Source organism: Seriola aureovittata, chromosome 1, assembly GCF_021018895.1.
Source record: "Seriola aureovittata isolate HTS-2021-v1 ecotype China chromosome 1, ASM2101889v1, whole genome shotgun sequence".
Classification (NCBI taxonomy): domain Eukaryota; kingdom Metazoa; phylum Chordata; class Actinopteri; order Carangiformes; family Carangidae; genus Seriola; species Seriola aureovittata.
In genome coordinates this window covers 23,150,127-23,170,401 of record NC_079364.1, presented here as the reverse complement: position 1 = coordinate 23,170,401, position 20,275 = coordinate 23,150,127, and the positions used below count along the sequence as shown (strand labels likewise).

The 20,275-nt window shown below is 40.6% G+C and overlaps 1 protein-coding gene across 2 annotated transcripts in view; it reads left to right on the top strand.

Annotated features, from left to right (window-relative positions):
• Window positions 1-7,791: 7,791 nt before the first annotated feature.
• igdcc4 (immunoglobulin superfamily, DCC subclass, member 4) overlaps window positions 7,792-20,275 on the top strand; it is a 54,081-nt gene continuing 41,597 nt past the window's right edge. For both annotated transcript variants that reach the window (XR_008827769.1, XM_056375412.1), the window contains exon 1: window positions 7,792-8,153. Coding sequence is in view for 1 of the 2 variants with exons in the window: in XM_056375412.1 (XP_056231387.1) it covers window positions 8,087-8,153 (67 nt within the window). In the remaining variant the exon portion in view is untranslated. The remainder of the gene's footprint in view (window positions 8,154-20,275) is intronic.

Genomic DNA, 20,275 nt, shown 5'->3' with positions numbered 1-20,275 from the left:
CATTTCATTTCAATTTAATTTTTCTCTGGGCTTTTCTCCAACAACCCACACTGAGATTCCTGCAACTTTCTGTTTTAGATTAAACGATTAGGTTAGTCTATGGGGTATATTAGAAATATCTTGTAATATTGCAATCTGTGAAAATTAGTTTAACACACCACCAGTATTTTTGGAGTCATTTCTCTTTTAATTAGATAATGTTTTCAATTACTAATCTGAAGCAATTGAGTCCTTTTGTGATTTCTGAGGTCTTTTGTTCAATAATAAGTAAGAGCTCATAAAATAATTCAAGTTGTAATAACAGACCTGAACCATATAATTAAGTGTAAGTAGGAGTAGGAGCAGAACGACGCAATTTGGGCTGTAATTGGCTCTCAACAACCTTGTTTTCTGTCATAAATACTTTCTACTAAATCTGAACAAAAGTCAGTTAAGCAACCTGCTCAAGGGCATCAGGTTGGTATAGAAACTCTGAGATATAGTGTTGATATGTCAGTAAAACTGAAGAGTAATATAGTATCATAGTGTTGCTATTACCAATAAGACACTTTTTCTAGGTTTTTAACATCCTCACAATGATTTATTAAATTCTGATTTCAGATTTTGGTAAACTGACCTTCACCTTCATTATTACATTTTCTTTGAAAGAACTGTCATGACTGGTGGAAAGAGAAGACATATGACTTTGAAGAATTGGCAGAAAATTGTTATTTTAAGTGTGTGTATTCTAAGAACTTTGATTTTACTGTCAAGATTTCGACAAATTTTGTGTAATCATTAACACTTCGTTTGAAATGACTAATGACACTAAATAAATGAACAGTTACAGTCTGAACCAGCAGAGGGAGACCCGCCAGACACCAGCACGAAGTGCATTGCAGTGTGGTCCAGGCAAGAAAGAATCAAAGCTGTACCGTACAACTCTATAAATTAACAGGTAATAAAAAGAATACATCTTTGATCAACTGTCAAATTAACATCCGTCAAATCAAGGTCACTGGGGACAGAGAGCTGGTAAAGCTTTCCCCTCTCACTCCCCCTTATCTTACACTGTCACTCCCACCACTCTCTCATTTTTCTTCTCCTCTCTCAATTAATATTTATCAGAAGTAGTTTCAGTCTAGACAAGCTTCTGACAGGTTGTTCAAAGGCCATCATACCTTACATATAAATCCACAGAAGAGCGGGTTTTACATGGTCTCTGTTTCTTGTTTCTTTGTCTGTCTTTCTCACTCTTGGCTCTACAAACAACAGGGCCACCATTAACTGGACCATTGAGATGAGCTCCTTTCTTTGACACCTTGCAGTCTTCAGCTGAGAGTCTGATTCAAAATCTACTCTTCAAGCTAATTAGAACAAGGGCTGCTTCTTTCAGGGCGTAATAGTCCTACTCTGTATTAACAGAGCCCACCTACTCCCTCCCACTCCAGCTCACCAACAGTACTTCACTCTGCATAGATTAGAATGGGAAAGTCAGATTTCCCGCCCCATAAGCTTTGCCAACACATTAATGCAACACTTTTCAGTCTTTTCTGGGCCCTCTTTGCTGCGTGCTTTGTCATTATCCTGGATGGGGTGTAGACAGAAAGCAGGATATTAAGTATTGAGAAAGACGGTGAGAGAAAAAGAAGGAGGAGGGCGAAGAGAAGAGAGGAAATGAAGGGTGAGAGAACATCTTAGCATCAGCATTTATTGAACATCAGAAGAGAGATACAGCATCTTATTTATTGAAGTGTATAGTTTTGTTTGGGTCTGTCAAAATTCCCTCTCTGCCTCAATTAATCCACAAATAATCTGTAAAAGAGATTTATGAAATTGCACATTTAAACTAAGTAAAAAGTTGATGATTTATTCATGAGCTACGGTACATTCATCATCTTGATATGTCTTATCATTTAAACGTGTAACATTTTGTTTTCACTTTGCGCTAAAATTTTTATAAAAACTTGTCAGTAAAACGTGGAGGTCCTGCAACACCACACACCCAAATACTTGCGCGCCCACACACACACACACACACACACACACACACACACACGTTAGTCCACTCGTTCATATTGAATACATTTATTTGTCCTCATCACTGGGTGAGTAAATGCACTTTAAATGAGGTAAAAATAAGTGTCTGTTGTTCGACACTCAATATCCCTGCTTGATGCTCTCAATTGCGGCCCAGTGCCAGTGCGCCCCAGTGTCATTGTCCTCCGAAAGAAAAACCATTTGCCCAGTCACCCTCTAAGCCCATGTGCCACCTTTGTCTTAGTTTCTATGGAGACGCTTTCCTCCAGGCCAAGTATGTGGAGGGCACCCCTCCAGCGGAAGGAGGTGGAATAACATTGTGGCAAGGCAATCATACACCAACCTCATTTACATATCTAAACATGAACCATGGACCGTAGCACGCAGTGTTTGTTCACTAAACATTTCACAGTAGTTGATTAAACCCATCTGGAAAATGGAGGACACATGATTATAGGTGATGATTAGTATTTTTTAAAGACACAAAGGTTGGTTCTGAAATTGTGTGAAAAAAGGAAAGATAAAGAAATCAGGTGAAAGGGAAGTTACAGGGGAGAATACACAAAATATCTATCTTTGTACACTGGGTTCATTCAGCATTCTGATCACCGTTGCTCCCTTTGTACAGTTGACATGAATGATGCATGATGTGGTGGCTCCTCCGCACCTCCAGCTGGGGGCACTGTTCTATCTGTCTGTCAGTGAGTCTGTGGTATTTCCTTACCTATTCAGGAGACACACTGCTGTCAGATGGAGCTAGGTGTCTCTGACCTTGAGGAAGATGAAAGACATGCACCGCAGAAGCTACTGTACACAGCACTGAAATGCACAAACCTCACAGACTCACCGCCGAATACATGTGGCCTAGAGACAAGGACACAAACAAAGGGCAGGAGCAAGCTGATAACTGACTTATTTCTATTTCTAACCACATTAGCATTTCTGGAGTATACTTTCTTAAAATTGGTACTTTTGTAGTTTATACATGTGATTTATTTTTGGTTTGATTTAAAATCACATGCTATATGTTTATGACTTTTTACATCTGACATACAGTGGAATAAATAAGCTCACACAACAATATCACAGAAACAGGATAGTTTTCTCACTCCTACAAATACTTGTAAAATAGAAAGGCTACTAATTAACAGGCCAAATAGCAATGAAATCAAAGAAACAGAACAGCAGCTAAGCATCATTAACATATTTTACTGGGGCAGTAATTGTGGCAGTGACTGACTAATCCAGCACTTATTCTCAAACAGCAGGACCCATTGCTGTGACGACGACAGTAATGAAAATTATTCTTTTAAATCATTAAAATGCTCTTTTCAAACTCGTCACAAGAACACATAAGCATATATACATTTCTTTGTTCACTTACTTAACACAAAAACTGGTAAATGTACACATATATATTAATTTGTCTCATGCAGCCACAGAGACACACACATAAATATATATATATATATATATATATATATATATGAATGACAAAGGAAAAGCCAACATAAAGTGTTCCCAGAAAGCCGCTTAAACAGGTTACTTCTCATTGATTCTGCAAGTCTCTCAACTTTACTGTAGGGCCATTCTGTTTTGATGATGTGGTGGAGAGCGCTGTCAAACATGTCGCTTCAAAATCTTGCGTAGGTGTTGAGATCTGAGGACTGTGGAGGCCATAGCAAATGATTCACATCATTTTCATACTCTTCAAACCATTCAGTGGCACCTCGTCCCCTATGAATGGAAGCATTATCATCCTGGAAGAGACCACTCATCAGGTTAAAGATGTTTCATCCCAGGATAAAGGTGATCCCTAAGAACAACTTTGTATTGATTTGCAGTGACCCTTCCCTCTGAGGGGACAAGAGGATCCAAACTGTGCCATGTCAGCAAAATGCCCCCCACAGCATAACAGAGCCACCAGATCCCCTTACTGTAAGGGTCGAGCACTCAGGCTTGTACCGTTCTCTTTCTGCACACCACACATGCACTTGTCCAGTTGTGGAGAATATGGTGATGGACAACTCATCTGACCATATCACTTTTTTTCCACATCTCTATAGACCAGTGCCTATGGTTTCATCACCACTCAACTTTCAAATGTGCATTCATCTTTGTGACGAGGGGTTTATGCATTGTAATTATACTATACTATAATATAATACTATAATCTCTATGTAACTGTTGACGGACACATCCTGCACTCACATTCTGAGTCTCCTGAGGAAGAGTTGCTCTTCTATTTTTCCTTACATATCGCACTAATGCACGAGCCTCATGGTCATCAAATATCTCTGACCTTATTTACTGACATCTTTCCCATAGATCTAAATGTAGATGTCACTTTTACTATTGAAAGCTCCTGCTATCTCTGTCCGAACAACGAACCTTATTTTAAAGTCATTTAGATCTTTTCCTCTTGCCATCTTGATACAAAATCAGATCCAGTTGGGCCTGCTCAGCATTTTAGTGTGTTTCTACTCATTTTTTCAGTGTCCTTTAATTTGTATTGTATATATATGTGTGTGTGTATATATATATATATATATATATATATATATGTGTGTGTGTATACATATATATATATATATATATATATATATAATATATATATATGTACGTGTGGGTGTGTGTGTGTGTCCTTGTACCAGAGTGGCTAATTAACCCTAATAATTAAATCATCAATATACATTTCTCTACAATTCACCATTACTGAGAGAAAAATACACTGCTTTGATCTCACATTCACTACAGACAAGATACTTAAATAAGTGATTAAGTTTATGATGGTTCACTAATAATCTCTTATAGCAATGATTGTAATTTATCATGCAGCATACAGCTTGTGTTCTTTATGAATGGTCATGAATAATAAGTATGTCATCATCATTACGCAGGACATATAACGTGCTATTAGCTCATGGAAAGATACCAGAAAAGATTGTTATTACAGTTAAACTATTAATTTGATAGTTTCTTTTGTGTTTGGTTCAGCTTGAAGTCCCTAATACTCTAATTTAATCTCCTTTAGTGCTGTATAATTGATTAAAAAAAAAAATTATATAAACTCTGAGCTCATATATATTATGCAAAACAAAGCTAGATAATGAATCTTTGTGTGAAATATGCAAGTGAGTTTTTAAGCTCAGTACTAAATGAATTTTAAAGTTGACTTTTGCAGTAATATTGACATCAGAAAAGTCAAACTAAATGAGCGTGACAGTATATTGATGAAGGCGGACTGTATTTTTTTTCCAGCTAATCAAAAATATTCTCGTCCTGTGCAGTAATTTTAAGAAAAGTGTGTCTTTATATAAACATGAACACAGCACCTAATAAGATAGACATTTGGAGTGCTGCAGAGTTGCTCAGCTCTTCACCAACCAATTGCAATATTGTCTGTAGTAGAAAAATCTAATTTGATTTCAGTGAAAAACAGCAACACTAACCTACCTCTTACTGCCAAGAGAAACTACTGAAACCTCTTGCTGTTTGACTCAAGCCAAACAACTTTACTATCCTAATTGGTCTCAGTGGGCAGAGCATCAAATGTGTAAATAATTTTCTCAGCAATCGGCCTGCTCTATCTTTGGCGAGCGTGGCTTTCTTTCTTTGACTGTGAAAAGAAAGCTGTTGGAAAGCCGTTTTGTACTGAAATTCCTGAAGCACACTGTTTTTATGTTGTACAAAACTGCTTTAAATATGATAATGAGCGACCAATGTTCAATCATTGAACCACCAGTCTCATAATACATATCAACCAGAGCACATGGACAGCCTTGTCTGTCGGGGGTAACAGTTTGCAGATGGGGTTTCAACTGTTGCTGCAGTGTGCTCAGTTGGATTGTGGATTGAGGGAATCAGGTTACTCATAATTAAGGACATAACTGGGAGCAGGTTGTACCCTCCGCTGGATTGGCTTTTGAGGTTATGACGGGACACCGATTGTTTAATTTCTGTCTGTCTGGACTGTTGGCACTGTAACATATCGTGTCCTGCATTGCACACTTGTACTGTGATGGATAGCGGCACACAGCCAAACCTCCGGCAAATAGTGAAGTGTCAACATTTTATGATGAAATTGAACTAAAGCTATTTCTTTTAGATGGTTTGTGCACTGATATCATAGCGCTTTTCAGTGATTTGCGAGCAGCTGGTAGTTTGTGTTCATTATTTTACGGCAGCTGGGGAGGAAAAAGGAGAGGCAGGGAAATTACAGCTTGACCACAATCACAGAGGACACAGCAAAGCTATTAGTTTTCCAATGCAATCACATAATCCAGTGGCCCAGACATTTGCTTTAATCAGACACCTGGGAAATGCATCCATCCCATTTCATTTCATCAGCTCAAATCAATCTTATATCAGTATTAAATGAATACGCTGGGATGAGAAATCTGGCTGGACAAGCTATTATTATCAAAGGGAAGTCCTTCATCACTGCCCTTTATGATTGCCTGTCTTTCTTCTCTATGTTGTAGGCATAATACAAAGCATTCAGCTCTTGCATGCTGTAGATCCATTTAAAAAATAAAAATAAAATAAATAAACAGAAGGAGGCTGTATTCAAAAGCACAGCTGTTACACTAAGTTTCAAATGGTGCAAGATGACTCCCTAATGATGTGGAATAGGCGTTCTTTCTTTTCCAACAAGCAATTTATGAGTGGCTGTCACATCATCAAAAGGTGGATATGGCACATTGGAACTTCAAAGAACAGTCCATTACAGTGTAACAAGTAGTAGCTCTGATGGATATGTGAGCTGCTGTATCTGACTGGTAAAAGCCTTCACTTTGTGTTTTTCTCTCCTGCTCTATCTGTGCACGCTGGTGGATGTGGGGATGCTGCTGATATTGGTGATGCTGAGAGTACTGCACGAGACGAGTCTTTGTCTAATCTGGGAAGGCTGGGCTCCAGCTGGCTCCTGCTATGTGGTTGCATGCAAAAGTCAGCGGGTCCCTTAGCACTCAGTGCAGGAGGCAGGCTGGTTGATTGATTGGGATGCACACCACCAACGCCCCCCCCCCCCCCCCCCCCCCCCACACACACACACACACACACACAAACACACCTCCTCCTCCTCCTGCTTGTTCTTTCTCAGAAAGCACATGTGCCTCTCCTGCTCTCCATTTTTTTTTTTTACCCAGACCTACTTTATCACACAGAAGCATTAATGCAGCCAAGCATACATGTCCATGCATGTGCATAAACAAAGGTCCTCACTCACAGATATTGCAGGAAATCCTAAAACACACTAGGACATTTTTTATAAGTTCTAAACATTAATGACTGTAGGTTTTGCCTGATTGGAAAATAATATTTTGACTGGAACATGTGTTTCTGAATATGTGAACCTCGTAAACATCAGCAGTATCTCCAACACTGAGTTCATTCAGGGCAACACATTAACAGTCATTACAGATAACCGCTCAGCCAGACCATTCTCCACACTTCGTTTTGCTCCAACAGAGAATGAAGCATTACTCTAACGAATTCATCGTCCCAGACAGACAGACAGACAGACAGAGAGGGCGCCTGGGGTAAAATATATTTTAACAAATTTGATATTAAGTGTTTCTACAGTGTATCCGCTTTAAATTGATCCTCCAAGTGTTAGTGGAAAGCATGGAGCTGAACAAAAAGGAAGAGGAAGGGGTGTGTTAGAATCACCGACAGCTTTTCAGGACTCCAGCGACGACCTGCCAGCCAGTGTCTGGTGAACGTGCATGTGCGTGTGCGCGTATGTGAGCGCGCGCGTGCGTCCATACTTGCGTGTGTGTGTGTGCGTGTGTGTGTGTGGACCAGCAGCCAACACACACTTAAAATTCGTTCGCAACATGGCGTTGGAGCGCCGAGAGACACGACGGCTCTCCCCCGTCTAATGCAACCCTATTGTTAGGAAAGCCGGGGGACTGTTAACCAAAGAGACCTAAACATTCACAGAGACTCTTTCACGCACCGGCGGAGACAATAGCGGATTCCAACATATGCATGTCGCTATAACGGTATAGCTGGTTGTATAGACGCACGCTGCTACCCCACTGGTGGAAATCAAAGGCTGTACATGGCGGTGGAGAGTACAATTTGGCTGTTCTGTCTTCTTTCGCTGTTTTGTGGTCCATCCAAGCAAGGTAAAGCTCACTTTAATCTTTTGTAGGTTTTTCGGCGGAGTGCATGTGTGAGGCAGCGGGCCACTCTTATTACACTGAAGTGCAGTTACTCACAACATAAGTGGGCTGTGATAAAAGATAGGGGAGAGCTACTGGATGAATTTGCACCTTGCGCGGTCCTCTGCTATATCCCCTCCGTACTATTCTGTGTTCACCCCATGTGGCCTCTCCGGTGCTTATGAGGTAGTGGTGTACTGTTACTTCGTGGGTGCCTCTCCCAGGACGCGCTGGAAGGCTTTGGCGTTACGAAGTTGCAGCACATTGCTCAAGGAGCAGCCCTGAATGTTGCCACAGGGCGGCCAGAGGGTTTTGAACCAGCCGGGGGGAAGTTTGGGATCAAACAGACGAGATGTGGTGCTTAATAAGAGTGGAGCGCCCTGGAAGCAAACCACCCTTAAATGTGTCGAGTGCTTTGCCAAAAAGTCTGAACTTTTTCTCACAGCTCAATAACCCTGACCGACTGTGCGCATGGCATTTGGTTATAGCCACTGGCTTATAAAGTTGAGCGAAAGAATATGTGAAAAAGGGTCATAATGTCATAACAAACACACGGTCTTCATAAACTTGCAGGGCAAAAAAACAAATTGGTTAGGGAGATGATAGTGAAAGATGCACAGTAGCTCCAGAGAGTGGAAGCGGGCTGTTGGAGGAGGAAAGTCTGCCCACACAGGCGACGACGAGTGGCCGCAGCATTTGCATGACAAAGACCTGTGCAGAATATCAGGGAAGGTTACACAGTTAAAAAGCTCTTGGTGGTGGTGGTGGTGGTGGTGGTGGTGGGGGGGGCGGGGGGTATTAAAAATAGCGAAGCAGACATGTATTTTTCTCCTGAATACTCCTTCAGGGGGGACTCCCATAGAACAAAAGCTATACATGTGTTTTTGTCCCATCATAGATCTGAGAACTTTATTCTGCATGGCTGTATGAAATCATTATAGAACAAGCTACAGGTGAAGAGGGAACAGTGATGAAGTGAAGCTCATTACCCATAATTCTCTTTTGTTACAGAGCTTTAAGGAGTGAAATAGGTGTGAAATGTAACCAGCTGTCATCAGACTGTGTGAACTGTGGTAAACTCCCAGATTGTAGCTGTAGTGTTCTGCTTTCAAGTTTGAACTGTGTGACGGACATTTCGGTTAAAATGTTCAAGTCTGAAGTACTGAGCACTAACATGTTAACAGGTGTATATGTTAAGAGCCTATCATGGGGATCAGACAAGTGGGACTGTGTGTACTGTGTGTGTGTGTGTGTGTGTGTGTGTGTGTGTGTGTTTGACAGAGAGAGGCTATCAAATATTCTCTGCAATATATATTTACACATTGTTGTGTTCAGCAAATATAGTAGCAGCGCTGCTTAAAGTTTTTCATTTATAATTTTATCCCTCTCTTGTGTCTGCGGCTCACTTCAACATCATCACAGATGTGCTGCTGCTTCACCACTTAGGATGACATGCTCTGCAGTGAATGCTACCAACAGTGATGAGATATAAAGCAATAATGTGCACAAGGTGGTGAAAAGTCAAGCGTGGCGGGAATGAATATATCAGAAACCCTAAAGTACATACACACACCCAGTTAGACCTCCCATCTCCCTCTGAGATATTGTGGAATTTTATCACATAAGTTCTGTTATTCATTGTTCAATTATGCAAATGAAGGTTTTAAAAGGGAGGCAACTAGGTATATGCCTCCTTGACTTCCATCTGATATAGTAGTAGAAGGTCAGAGGATACGATTTATATAGAGTTAGATTACCATGGCCCGCAGACTCCAGCAGAGGCAGAATAAGGAATTACTCCCCTTGAGATCCTCCTGAGAGTGAGTGCCACACCGGGGGGGTGATCACATCCAGATGATGAAATCTTTTGCAGGTAAATGGCGATTGTGATGGAGGTTGTCTGTGATAAGAGTGAGGAGGGAATTGATTTATTTGCACACTGAGATTTATCACTGGAAGTTGGTACCAAACAGTTTTGACAGTTTGCTTGATATCTGAAAAAGCTTTTGAGTTTATGAAACAACACATTTACAAAAAAAAGAAAAAACGATTAAAAGAACATTAAAGGAATCACAGACTAAAATCCACTGCAATATTTAACAGTTGCCATCAAAAAGTGTTTTGCTTCAGAGCAAAATTCACATTTGCATTCATGAGCTCTGCTGACAGCACCATCATGCTTTATGATCAAACCAACAGATTAGTATTTATGTATTATTACCAAATAATTACACTGCATTGTTATTAGTCATCAAGAGCAGTCAACGGCGCAGTCATTTAGGGTGATTTGGTGTGTGCATGTTTCTCTCTCTGCGTGTGTTTTGTTAGGTTCTGAAACTGGAGCATGAATGTCGTGGGTGTTGGTGGTTGTGGGAACTGAGGCTGGTAGCGAGTGGGGGCTGGGGGCAATTGTGGGACAGAGATGAATTGGCGGCTGCTGGTGGGGCGAATTTGAGGGCAAGGGCCATTGCTACATCCACAAACAAAGAGCTTGTTTTGTCCATTCTAAAGATCAAATGAAAATATGTCAGCCTCACTTAACACATCACAAGCAAATGAATGAGTGTGAGTGCCTGGGTGTCTGTGTGTTCACAGTCCTCACTCGCTCAGTTATTCATGGACATAATAAAAAAAAACATCTGCAGTCCCGCAGGACTTTATGAGCAAATGAATCCGATTATTGTAACGCCTTTGGCCTTTTTTTTTTTTTTTTTTTTTTTTTTTTTTTTTTATATGCACAAGAAAATTGTTAACACAGCAACAGTTGCATGATGAAGTGTAGGGTGCGGATGTCCGCTACCCAAATGCCTCTATACTGTTATGAAAAACATTTGCAGTGTTGATCAAGCTCACATGATGCTTGTCCAGCTGTAGAGAGATGCCCAGTGCAACATCAGTCTCCTGCAATTCCACAAGACCAAGATATTAGTGTCATAAGCCTTGATTAAGGGGAAAAATACTTCAAATTAATTTCCCTTCTCTGTGCAAAATACCATCCATTCTCTCAACTCCTCCTTCTGCTCGTCAATGGGGGGAAACTCAAGAGTACCCTCAGGAAACAGCAGACACAGACATGCTAACAACACCCCGAGCAAACCGTTTCTTATTCTAATTCCAGCAGTTATGGAGCAACACTATCATTCATTTTTTTGCTGTATTTCAGGCCGTGTGGTGAATTTAAGTCTGATGCTCATTCTGTTTGACCTCTAGTTTTGGTCTCTACCAACACCGGAGGGGAGTATCTGGCTCCACTGTGTCACCAGCTACTCACTTCCTGTGTCTGTCTGTCTGTCGTTTTGTGCTGAGCAGGTAGTGTACAGTGGGTTCTTCTAAAGCTTTTCCACAGGAGACCGTGGAAAACGACACTATGAGAGCAGTGAGAGTGAACCAAACAGTAAAGTTGCTGGACAGCTAAACAGTGAGTTGTGAGCTAAAACTCTCTGTTGAGCTCTGTAAAGCTGAGGCGAGCTGCAGATTCAGGCAATAGCTCTAATAATTCTGTAGGTTCATCACAACCAGTGTCCCCCTTTCATCTCGTCGATTAAAAGAAGTATTCTGTATGCAGCAAAAAGTGGCTTGGCTTAAAAACTGTGTTTGTAATGTTTAGTCTTTCTACTCTACTTTCTAAATTTTTCAATAGAGCTGTTATATTGCTTTATTATTAACTTTTAGAACCATTAATTGTATTGCTTTTTAAATTCCTTTAATGTTGTTGTTTCTAAGCTCAGCTTCTGCCACATTTCTACAACCAGCAGTAATCCATGTATCTATGATTACATTTTATTTTATTCACAGCTTCCTTATCCTTGTATTAAGTACAATTATACAGACAAACAAATCATATTCTCATATCCAAATGAGCAGCATTTGCTCGAAAGCTCTTGAAATGCCTGTGAAGGGTGTGATTCTGCCTATCAACAGCACCACACCGCTGATGTCATAATTTTAGCTTTGAAATCACCTTAGACTAGCTCTGTGTGGTCACTCCTGGGACGGATTAAATTATAGTCTTTTATTGTGAAATAGAACATGCAGTCTGTTACTGTTATAGGGGAAAGAAAGTACTGTTATTCCTGCAGTATTCACAGGTCAGCTCAGCGGCTTGTTTCATAAAATTGAATATTTCCATGGAACACCTGAGGAAAATTAGCCACGGTGGTGGGAGGGAACTGTGTTTTGAGTCAACCATTTATTCCACACTGCCCTAGGGTACCATGGGGTAAAGTCCATTCTCTAGCTTAGGTATTATGGAGATGTAAAGTTGCACAAGGGGTTACGTTTTCGGCTTGGCGCAGTGTCAGTGGAAGATACTTTGAATGTAGTGGGGTTGTTACAAACATTGTGTCTGAACAAGGGTAATTGCCACGAAATTTAACATCCAAGTTTTACCACGAAATGCACAATCACTAGTTTGCAGCACATGAAGTCATGGGTATCACTATATCACTGCCTTTGATAAAGTGGTATGACATTCTGCCTGACAGATGTTTGATTCTCTTCCCTCGCTGCGTGTTACCTTTACATCTCTATGATCATCTCTCCTGCAATATATATTTCACACTGGATGGGCAGCGAAAAAACAGCTGATGTTACTGTAAGTTGGCGCTACGAGTGGCAAACCAAATTAGCGAAGCGGCTTTAAAGTTTCATTGGTTTTTGGTTCTTGGCACTAGTTTTCTTCCAGCTGGTGCTTTTGGAGGTTGTCCTTCATCTTACATTTCCATACTTGGTCTGAAACTGGAATCAGAAATGGAATTTTGATTCAAGTTTATTAGGCAATTGTGCATGTCCGTCCAAGGAGCTGTTGGTGTAACTCGTACTTAAAACCATGAAGACTAACAAACAGCCACTGCAGGGAGGATATCTTCCGCTATCATCCATGCCTCCTCTTGAACTCTACCATCATCTTGAGTGTTTAAAGTGTGTTCAGCTCCAGTTTGTTGTGTCTACACCGGAGGGGCCAGCTGTTCAACCTCCCATATAGCGGCAGTTAAGGAATATGAAACATTGAATTTGTTGAGGGACGTATTCTGTCTGCAGTATGTCTTGCATTGGCGCTTACACTGTTTACATATGTATATAATATCAGCTCTGAGGTTTCTGTGTGTACGCTGCAGTGGCTAAATGTATAGAAAAATACATTAGACCTGCTTTTATCTCACTGTCACATTCTGCTCTTCGATGTTCTGTAGCAGATTATAGATCCTCTCCTTCTGAACACACCACCTTAATGGCTTCGTGTAATTGCATTTGCAATTTATTTGTAAATGAAGTATTTATGTAAATAGTGTGTTTAATGACTATGTTCAAGTTGTTAGCGTTATTTGAAGTTTTCCCGGGCTCAAACTTTCTATGTTCTTATTCAGTAATTCCGTGATCATACACGCTCAGATCTCTTGAGACTTGAAACCAGAGCTCGTCGGACAGCAGCGCCTGTGGAGAAAAGCTCATTGCATATTAGCACTAAATTAAGTATCTGCATGTGTGTGTTTGCTGAGGTACATACACCCCGTGTGCCTGCCCGCTTGCTTGTTTGCCTGCTTGTGTGTGCAGTGTGGGTGTGTCAGCTGCAATTTGTGAGTGCATCTTGATCTCATCCCCCGAGAGTCCATGCTAAATTAGGATGCATATTATTTAAAGATGCCTTGGGCTGAGTTTCAACTGGGTATATTTGTGCAGTGAATATGTTGATTTTTATGGTGCCCTGTGCGCTCCTATTCATGCTGCCAGGGAGGCAAGCTCAAGCACGGAGGTGTTTGTATGAAGGGAAAGGAAGTCTTGAGCTCGATTTTGTCTGCAATGAATTCAAATGATTTGCCCTCTTGGGATGTGCAAGAATTGTAGTCAGTTTATTTTGTCACTGTTTTTTTTTTTCAGCTGTAAATACCATGGCCTTTTACAAATACCCCCAAAATGAGACCTTGTGAGATAATGGCGTGTGTGTCTATGACTATCCTGGGGCAGATCTGTGGTAAAAGAAAAAGAACAATTTAAAGATCAAAATTATTTTTTTCCATCTAAAACCTGTGACAGAGAATGTAAGTAAGAAAGTATGACGAGCTGATATTTGAATTCACGAAAAGGGATTTGAGATCATAAACCTTGAATTTAAAATGTAACCTTTTTTTTCAAATGTATATTTTTGAAATTAGACTGTTTTCCAATTTAAAGTGATTTTTTATAAAAACATTTATATAAGAACATTTCAGTGTTTGTCTGTCTGGTAAAATAATGGCTTTTTTGGCTTTGACATGTGAGTCTCAGTAATGGAAACATTCCATTTTGACTCTTTTCAATCACGTAATCATGACAGGATCAATACAGATAGAGCCTCAGCACGTGGATGGTGTTTGGAATCCGGCCCATGAGACAAGTCAAGCTACATATCATGTATAAGGTGAAGATTGTTTATTGTGACTTCCTGTCTGAGGGAGAACAGCTCTCTAATTTTGCCATTTGGCCACTTTCCAGCCATTTTTACATAAGCCCTGTTGCTTACATAGATCACAAAAGACACACTTCAGCGTCCATCCGTACACTATATACCAAAATATATACCATATAGTATGTAAGAGCAATGTAATTTAATCTGTGTGTGCTTTTATTCACACTTGAGCCGTGTAGAAATGATACTGAAATGTTACAGGTCAGTCCTTTTCAGATGATGCCAGCATGTAAAACATGTCCTTAAGGGTCTATGGTCATGTTCTCCGTTCGGCTTTTGCACCGAGTTGCACCTCAGTTGCACATAAAGATCAAATGTTGGTGAGTCAGTCTATTTCCAAGTTGCTCTTTGGAAATGCTGCTCTCTGTTAATTCTTTGATCCCAGGAGCAGAAATTAATATTACAACTGTAGTGATGCAACTCAGGCGGATTGTGCTATTTCATCCTGTTGGCTTACTAGGTCACTGAGGTTTGCCACACACTGTGTCTGTTAACTGTACATGATGGGATTTTGAGCAAATGCTCCAGGTAGGGTCACACTAGGCACTGAAGGTGATATGCTTTCTTTATTTGAGCCTTATCTAGCACCAGCCTCACTCCAAGATCTAATCATATACTGTACTTTCATTTAAATCGTGTGTGTGTCTGTGTGCGTGTGTTTGTGCCTTTGTGAGAGAAGAAGCAGACTGGCGGCGCTCACCGCTGTCGACTAACCTGCATTCACATTCCTTCCTGCTGTCTGCTTGGTCACATGAGTTCCACTGGAGGTGGCCGTGTGTGTGTGTGTGTGCGTGTGTGTGTGCATGTCACCCCCGGGTTGTAGTTTAACTGTAGAGTTATGCTATATTAATGAGAACAGGCTGCAGAGGGTATGGAGTTCAGGACATTTGCATGCATAGAAGTCAAAGGAGGGCTGCACTTTAGCTCCTAATCCTACATGCAGCCCTCATACAATAAAGAGCATACATTTATAAATCATTTTTGCATTCACACTGAGTACACACGCCCCTCTGTTGTTCAAATGCAGTTTATTACTCAAAGATCAAAGCACATCCCTCTTATATCAGTGATGGAGGATTTTTGAGAACCCTGTGTGAGCATAATATGTAAAGCCTGCTCAGCGCAGTATGCCTGTCCTTGGTGCATGTACAAAGTAGTGTCACATAGCAGTCTCATTCATCATCCTGACCCTGTATGAGATGCTCAACCCTGATCCTCACACACAAGCATTATAATGTACACGTGCCTCACTTCAAAGACCAGTGTCGAGGCAGAGGGGAGTATGACACTGTTCAGCCTGTGTCTTCTATCTTTGCATCTTTGTAGTCCGTTTTCTGTAGAATACCTTCCATTATTTCCTTTTGTCCTGCACACTGAGAAGCTTTGTGTTGCCAGTTTCATGCCCCACTGTCCCCAGAAACGCATTCCTCTACATTCACCGTGCTGCTGCGTGAATAAACTGTGATTGTGATTCAGATCTCCCATGTTACTCCCATGTTAGTTTTATTGCTCGCCGTGTTGACTCATGCAAGTGGGCCTGGCCCTTGACATGGCCATGTGGAGGCCCCATGCTGCTGGTAGGCCCTGCCTGCAGGAACGTTGCTCTGTGATTGGAGGAAATCTGACTGGGATGAATGAGCACTGTACACAGAGCAGGAGACATGAGGGAGTGCACTGGTACGCCCCCTCTCTCATTCTCTACCCTTCATTCTCTGTTCGGCTCCCTGTCTCCCTCTCAGACACACACACACACACACACACACACACACACACCACACACACACACACACACACACACACACACACACACACACACGCACACACACACGAGTTTAGTGGGACACAGGACCTGTATTTGTCTCACCACAACCTCTGTTTTTTCATTGTGGGGGGGGGGGGGGGGGGTCACTGTATGATCTCAATGATTATAAGTGTATATCATGTTTCTAGTTCATTACTATATGCAGAGCTTGGTAAATTCTCATTTGATGTTCGACAGTAGAGCTTTTGTACATCTCAGAGCAGCATCAGGTGCAAAGGCAGGTTGACAAATACATATGACAAGTTGGGAACCAAAGCTGAAATATTAGTCAGTTAAATTAGTAGAAAGAAAGTAGTAGGTAGAAAAACAATCAGCAACTATTTTTATATTAAAGAATGATTTTAAGTAATTCTTATACAAAAATGCCAAAATTCATTGATGCCAGAATGAATACATTTTTGCTGGTTGTCTTAGTCTTCTATGATAGTAAATTAAACAGTTTTTTACTTGTGGTCAGACCAAACAAGCATTTAGAATATGTCAACGTGGGCTTTAAGAAGTTTTTCAGTATTTTCTGATATAACAACTAAGTGATCAATTGAACAAAATTATCCTAAACTCAATCAATCAATACTGAAAATAACTTATTTTTTATCTTAAAATGAGATGAAATGTGTTTTTAGGAGGTAATTGGATGGTAATAATTTTTGATTTGGTCGGCTTTAAGTATAAAGTAAAATATGCCACTTGATATGGAGGCCAGGGATCCCAATGCCTGAAACATTTTTCCATCAAGGAAAAAATGCATCCACTAAAGTAAATAAAGTTTTTTATTAATATTTCAGCCCTCTATATGTGTGTGTAAACTCCATCAACCCTCCAACGCTTAAGGTCATAATAAAATATTTGAATCATTTCATTGGCTTTCTGATAGTGAAAGTGAGTTTGTGTTTGTGGTGAGGATGACTTGGTGTGAGAACAACCCCGCAGTATCATCATGGGAGGAAACACAACTGGAACGGTTAACACCCGACACGGCAGCTGTTCAGATTGTTGAGTGAGTCACAGCCTCAGTGTGGATTCAGTGAAATGTTGAGCCCTCTGTGTGTAGCTTTGCTTAATTAGTAAACAGACTGTTTTAATTTGGCATCAGAGCAATTTAAGGCTCATAAAGAGGGTTGAATGTTTAGCAGGCTTCAAATTGTGTTTTACATGTTAACAGAAAGAACCCAACACCCAAGACAATAACTTTAACATGAAAATCCAGAGACGAAGCGATACCAGATAAAAGCCTAAATGTTTAGACAGTAGTCGTTTCTTGTTCTTGCACAGACATTTTCCACCTGGATAGTGAAACATGAGAGTCTCCGTCTCCCTGCAGGGTTTTATCGCAAGCTGCCTCTCTGCTCAGATTATCACAACTGTGGCTTCAAAATATTGATTTATTCACACGCTGCGTAGTTTTTGGCCACAAGTATATATAAGTGCCAGGGCTATTTTTTACTTTGTTGTTATTGATGTAAAGTAATTGAATTAGCAAACAAAGGCACTGTTGAAACAACAGCTGAGCACTAGTTGAGCTTGGTTTGAGATTTGGTTTGTGGCAACCAGACCTACCACACACACACACACACATACACACACACACACACACACACACTCAGTTTTCCTGCTGTAAACTGCTCCGCGCTATCAATCAGACCATCTGTCCCTGTCTACTCAGCCTGTATTTAGGTTTCAGTGCATAGTGATGTCCTACAACCCTGTTTTTTCCGAGACAAGTACTGCCAACGTGCACAATACAAGACATTGCTAATATCATTCAGGAACAACTCATAGCAATTATCTACTGCCGCTGTGTCAATTTAGAAGATGTACAAGGCAATCTGGTTATCACTGCATTTGAGTGCTTTAGTGGTCCCTCTTCACAAAAAGTGACTGTAATCACATTTCGCTGCTCTCTTTCAATTGAATCTCAAGGCTGCTCTAATCTTATCTGCACTGCTCAGTCCTCTATTTCATTCTGTAATTCTGAGTCTTTTTCTTTGTCTCATATCCTTTCTTTCGATTTTTTTACCTCACATCTCCACCTTTTTGAACTTTTAGAACTCTTCCAGTTTAACCGGCTCTTGTTCATGAATAAATATTACTTTATAGTAGTAGTAGGAGTGTGGTTTTATGGATGACAGTGTCAGTGTGGTGGTTGGTCCACCACCTTTCTCTTGATATAAACATAACATAACAATTATATAACAATTATTGAATAGATTGCCATGATGTTTTATTATAGACATTCATGGTCCCTTTCTTGTCACTGTGAGTACAAAAAATGAGGGTCCTTTACTTTTATCTGGCATGACAAGATGCTAAGGGGTAAGTGAGATGTATAATATTGATTTTACAGTGATTTCTTTAATATGTTAAACTAAGATGGAGATAGGTAACAAAATTATTCTGGCGAATAAGTGGGCCACATATTGTGTTTCTTCTGGCTCAATACATGCAAAATTCATCAGCCCAAGTCTGGCCCACATACAGCGTGACTATCAGCTACTTCCACATCTGGACCAATTCTAGCGCACACAGAAAATTTGCTGGGTATCAGCCAACATTGGAAGATAACAGCCAGAATCAGCCCAGATGTGGGGGTATATGGACCAGACTCGGGCCAACGAACCAGGCATAACGTTGGGCCAGAAGTTTCGTGTTGCTACCTGGAGAACATATTAAACATTACCTGCTAAACAGCATTTTAGCATTGTCAGTGTGAGCATGTTAGCATGTTGACGTTAACATTGGGTTCAAATCACAGCTGTGCTAGCTTCACAGAGCTGCTAGCATGGCTGTAAAACCTCTTGCTTTTTGCCTCTCTGTAGTACAAACTCATTAATTCTGACTGTATATCACTCTTTTGTTAATATACGCAGCCAAATATATAAAAGCCAGCATAATGCACATTAGGACAACATAATAACTGTGCAACTCAGCTAAAACTCCACAAAACATAGCAACAGCAGAATATATTGTTGTCTACTTGGGTATTAGTAAAAATAATATTCAGAAGCATTGGTTTTTGGACCCTTTTAGCCGAGGCTCTTTGTGCATATCTCTAGTTCCTAATAGGCATGAGGCATTGTATCACTTCACTTTAGAGGCTGTGGAAACCTGAGCTGTGGCCTCGGGGTCATGGGGTGTTCAGGCTCTGTTGACAGTGAGCTGGGTCGAGCGAAATTTTCGCTGTGTTGGGTCACTCTCCTCCTCCTGCTCCTCCTCTTTCTCCTTCTGTTTTCCCAAACATTTTGTGAATAGGTGATCCATTAACAGAAATGGACTAGCGGAATAAGTGTTGATGGTATCAAGAGCACTGCCCTCCTCACTTTTCCATCTCCCCGGGCTTTTCTTTGTTTTTCTCTGCCTGAGTGACAGGGACAGTCTGTTTCTTTGTCGGCGTGTGTTATGTCTCTCTATACTGTCTTTTTTTTTTTTGCATTTTTCATTAGTGAATAGGATATAAGAAGTCAGTTTTTGGTCTATCCATTTATCCACGTCATATATGAGAGACATATAGAGGTACACCAAGCATTAGATTTAAATTCATGTGGATCATACCACCTCTGTGTTCTTACTTTAACCAAAAACTGCTGTTGGCACAATTAGACAGCCATTGAAAATCCAGGTAAAGTGTCAAAATTGTTACTGCTCAGGCATAGATAGAGGGGCAGTGTATCATTTATGGATGATATGTTTGCTTCTTTCATTTTCTTTTTTTTATGTGTTTGATCATCTCCTGTTGTCTGTTGGCCTCTATTTTATCCTCTCTTCCTTTTGTAAACCGCTGTCCTCTCTCTAGTTAGAGTAAGCTATGAACCTCTTGGCGCA